The sequence below is a fragment of the Electrona antarctica genome (assembly GCF_951216825.1).
Source record: "Electrona antarctica genome assembly, chromosome: 21".
NCBI lineage: Eukaryota > Metazoa > Chordata > Actinopteri > Myctophiformes > Myctophidae > Electrona > Electrona antarctica.
This window is the reverse complement of record NC_136802.1, coordinates 258115-263114: the sequence shown is the minus strand read 5'-3', so window position 1 is coordinate 263114 and position 5000 is coordinate 258115. Positions and strand designations below refer to the sequence as shown.

The window sequence follows — 5000 nt, the reverse complement described above, 5'->3', positions numbered from 1 at the left end:
CTGCAAGGACCTCAACAACGTGTCCACTCTGTAAGGACCTCAACAACGTGTCCACTCTGCAAGGACCTCAACAACGTGTCCACTCTGTAAGGACCTCAACAACGTGTCCACTCTGCAAGGACCTCAACAACGTGTCCACTCTGTAAGGACCTCAACAACACGTCCACTATGCAAGGACCTCAACAACGTGTCCACTCTGTAAGGACCTCAACAACGTGTCCACTCTGCAAGGACCTCAACAACGTGTCCACTCTGCAAGGACCTCAACAACGTGTCCACTCTGCAAGGACCTCAACAACGTGTCCACTCTGCAAGGACCTCAACAACACGTCCACTCTGCAAGGACCTCAACAACGTGTCCACTATGCAAGGACCTCAACAACGTGTCCACTCTGTAAGGACCTCAACAACGTGTCCACTCTGCAAGGACCTCAACAACGTGTCCACTCTGCAAGGACCTCAACAACGTGTCCACTCTGCAAGGACCTCAACAACGTGTCCACTCTGCAAGGACCTCAACAACACGTCCACTCTGCAAGGACCTCAACAACGTGTCCACTCTGCAAGGACCTCAACAACGTGTCCACTCTGCAAGGACCTCAACAACGCGTCCACTCTGCAAGGACCTCAACAACGTGTCCACTCTGCAAGGACCTCAACAACGTGTCCACTCTGTAAGGACCTCAACAACGTGTCCACTCTGCAAGGACCTCAACAACGTGTCCACTCTGCAAGGACCTCAACAACGTGTCCACTCTGCAAGGACCTCAACAACGTGTCCACTCTGCAAGGACCTCAACAACGCGTCCACTCTGCAAGGACCTCAACAACGTGTCCACTCTGCAAGGACCTCAACAACGTGTCCACTCTGCAAGGACCTCAACAACGTGTCCACTCTGCAAGGACCTCAACAACGCGTCCACTCTGCAAGGACCTCAACAACGTGTCCACTCTGCAAGGACCTCAACAACGTGTCCACTCTGCAAGGACCTCAACAACGTGTCCACTCTGCAAGGACCTCAACAACGTGTCCACTCTGTAAGGACCTGAACAACGTGTCCACTCTGCAAGGACCTCAACAACGTGTCCACTCTGTAAGGACCTCAACAACGTGTCCACTCTGCAAGGACCTCAACAACGCGTCCACTCTGCAAGGACCTCAACAACGTGTCCACTCTGCAAGGACCTCAACAACGTGTCCACTCTGCAAGGACCTCAACAACGTGTCCACTCTGCAAGGACCTCAACAACGTGTCCACTCTGCAAGGACCTCAACAACGTGTCCACTCTGCAAGGACCTCAACAACGTGTCCACTCTGCAAGGACCTCAACAACGTGTCCACTCTGCAAGGACCTCAACAACACGTCCACTCTGCAAGGACCTCAACAACGTGTCCACTCTGCAAGGACCTCAACAACGTGTCCACTCTGCAAGGACCTCAACAACGTGTCCACTCTGCAAGGACCTCAACAACGTGTCCACTCTGCAAGGACCTCAACAACGTGTCCACTCTGCAAGGACCTCAACAACACGTCCACTCTGCAAGGACCTCAACAACGTGTCCACTCTGCAAGGACCTCAACAACGTGTCCACTCTGCAAGGACCTCAACAACGTGTCCACTCTGCAAGGACCTCAACAACGTGTCCACTCTGCAAGGACCTCAACAACGTGTCCACTCTGCAAGGACCTCAACAACGTGTCCACTCTGCAAGGACCTCAACAACGCGTCCACTCTGCAAGGACCTCAACAACGTGTCCACTCTGCAAGGACCTCAACAACGTGTCCACTCTGCAAGGACCTCAACAACGCGTCCACTCTGCAAGGACCTCAACAACGCGTCCACTCTGCAAGGACCTCAACAACGTGTCCACTCTGCAAGGACCTCAACAACGTGTCCACTCTGCAAGGACCTCAACAACGTGTCCACTCTGCAAGGACCTCAACAACGCGTCCACTCTGCAAGGACCTCAACAACGTGTCCACTCTGTAAGGACCTCAACAACGTGTCCACTCTGCAAGGACCTCAACAACGTGTCCACTCTGCAAGGACCTTAACAACGTGTCCACTCTGCAAGGACCTGAACAACGTGTCCACTCTGCAAGGACCTCAACAACGTGTCCACTCTGCAAGGACCTCAACAACACGTCCACTCTGCAAGGACCTCAACAACGTGTCCACTCTGCAAGGACCTCAACAACGTGTCCACTCTGCAAGGACCTCAACAACGTGTCCACTCTGCAAGGACCTCAACAACGTGTCCACTCTGCAAGGACCTCAACAACGTGTCCACTCTGCAAGGACCTCAACAACACGTCCACTCTGCAAGGACCTCAACAACGTGTCCACTCTGCAAGGACCTCAACAACGTGTCCACTCTGCAAGGACCTCAACAACGTGTCCACTCTGCAAGGACCTCAACAACGTGTCCACTCTGCAAGGACCTGAACAACGTGTCCACTCTGCAAGGACCTCAACAACGTGTCCACTCTGCAAGGACCTCAACAACGTGTCCACTCTGCAAGGACCTCAACAACGTGTCCACTCTGCAAGGACCTCAACAACGTGTCCACTCTGCAAGGACCTCAACAACGCGTCCACTCTGCAAGGACCTCAACAACGTGTCCACTCTGCAAGGACCTCAACAACGTGTCCACTCTGCAAGGACCTCAACAACGTGTCCACTCTGCAAGGACCTCAACAACGTGTCCACTCTGCAAGGACCTCAACAACGCGTCCACTCTGCAAGGACCTCAACAACGCGTCCACTCTGCAAGGACCTCAACAACGTGTCCACTCTGCAAGGACCTCAACAACGTGTCCACTCTGCAAGGACCTCAACAACGCGTCCACTCTGCAAGGACCTCAACAACGTGTCCACTCTGCAAGGACCTCAACAACGCGTCCACTCTGCAAGGACCTCAACAACGTGTCCACTCTGCAAGGACCTCAACAACGCGTCCACTCTGCAAGGACCTCAACAACACGTCCACTCTGCAAGGACCTGAACAACGTGTCCACTCTGCAAGGACCTCAACAACGTGTCCACTCTGCAAGGACCTCAACAACGTGTCCACTCTGCAAGGACCTCAACAACGTGTCCACTCTGCAAGGACCTCAACAACACGTCCACTCTGCAAGGACCTCAACAACGTGTCCACTCTGTAAGGACCTGAACAACGTGTCCACTCTGCAAGGACCTCAACAACGTGTCCACTCTGCAAGGACCTCAACAACGTGTCCACTCTGCAAGGACCTCAACAACGTGTCCACTCTGCAAGGACCTCAACAACGCGTCCACTCTGCAAGGACCTCAACAACGTGTCCACTCTGTAAGGACCTGAACAACGTGTCCACTCTGCAAGGACCTCAACAACGTGTCCACTCTGCAAGGACCTCAACAACGTGTCCACTCTGCAAGGACCTCAACAACGTGTCCACTCTGTAAGGACCTGAACAACGTGTCCACTCTGCAAGGACCTCAACAACGTGTCCACTCTGCAAGGACCTCAACAACGTGTCCACTCTGCAAGGACCTCAACAACGTGTCCACTCTGCAAGGACCTCAACAACGTGTCCACTCTGCAAGGACCTCAACAACGTGTCCACTCTGCAAGGACCTCAACAACGTGTCCACTCTGCAAGGACCTCAACAACGTGTCCACTCTGCAAGGACCTCAACAACACGTCCACTCTGCAAGGACCTCAACAACGTGTCCACTCTGCAAGGACCTCAACAACGTGTCCACTCTGCAAGGACCTCAACAACGTGTCCACTCTGCAAGGACCTCAACAACGTGTCCACTCTGCAAGGACCTCAACAACGTGTCCACTCTGCAAGGACCTCAACAACGTGTCCACTCTGCAAGGACCTCAACAACGCGTCCACTCTGCAAGGACCTCAACAACGTGTCCACTCTGCAAGGACCTCAACAACGTGTCCACTCTGCAAGGACCTCAACAACGCGTCCACTCTGCAAGGACCTCAACAACGCGTCCACTCTGCAAGGACCTCAACAACGTGTCCACTCTGCAAGGACCTCAACAACGTGTCCACTCTGCAAGGACCTCAACAACGTGTCCACTCTGCAAGGACCTCAACAACGTGTCCACTCTGCAAGGACCTCAACAACGCGTCCACTCTGCAAGGACCTCAACAACGTGTCCACTCTGCAAGGACCTCAACAACGTGTCCACTCTGCAAGGACCTCAACAACGTGTCCACTCTGCAAGGACCTCAACAACGTGTCCACTCTGCAAGGACCTCAACAACGCGTCCACTCTGCAAGGACCTCAACAACGTGTCCACTCTGCAAGGACCTCAACAACGTGTCCACTCTGCAAGGACCTCAACAACGTGTCCACTCTGCAAGGACCTCAAGTTCAATTTATAAATAGCCTGAAAAACTGCATTTGTCTAATTAGGAAAATGGTCCATGATGAAAGTTACCATTCATTGCTACACACGCACACGCACGCACGCACGCACGCACGCACGCACACAGTGTGTGTGGTTACGGCTATTAGGCTCTTCCTCCATGTCTGGATCTTTCCACATGGTGTCTGTCGGGTGGAAACCTCACATGTCCAGAAACTGATTCTAATTCAATGACAGCAAAAGCAGATCTACAAGCTGAAAACGTGTCGCTTCGCGCTGCGCTTCAAGCTTGTAGATCTGGTGCTTAAATGCTGTTGTGTGGCGCTGTAGAGTTATGGAGGAGGACGTTAGTTTAGGAAGAAACACAGACAGTAGAATATGGAGATCAGAGGTTTCTGATCAGAGATGTCTGGATGTCATGGATATAATCTAATCAACCTGCCTCCTCTCTCTCTCCGTCTGTGTCTCTCCCTCTCTCTCTCTCTCTCTGTCTCTCTCCATCTCTCTCAACCTGCCTCCTCTCTCTCTCCGTCTGTGTCTCTCTCTCTCTCTCTCTGTCTCTCTCCATCTCTCTCAACCTGCCTCCTTCTCTCTCTCTCTCTCTCTCTCTCTCTCTCTGT

The 5000-nt window shown here is 52.9% G+C and overlaps 1 protein-coding gene across 1 annotated transcript in view; it reads left to right on the top strand.

The window, feature by feature from the left end:
- Nucleotides 1-4714: 4714 nt before the first annotated feature.
- The window catches only part of LOC306913778 (tubulin alpha chain-like), a gene marked incomplete at its 5' end in the record, with an annotated part of 10224 nt that continues 9938 nt past the window's right edge, over nt 4715-5000 (top strand). The window contains one exon of the mRNA XM_079490590.1: nt 4715-4726. Coding sequence (XP_079346716.1) covers nt 4715-4726 — 12 coding nt within the window. The remainder of the gene's footprint in view (nt 4727-5000) is intronic.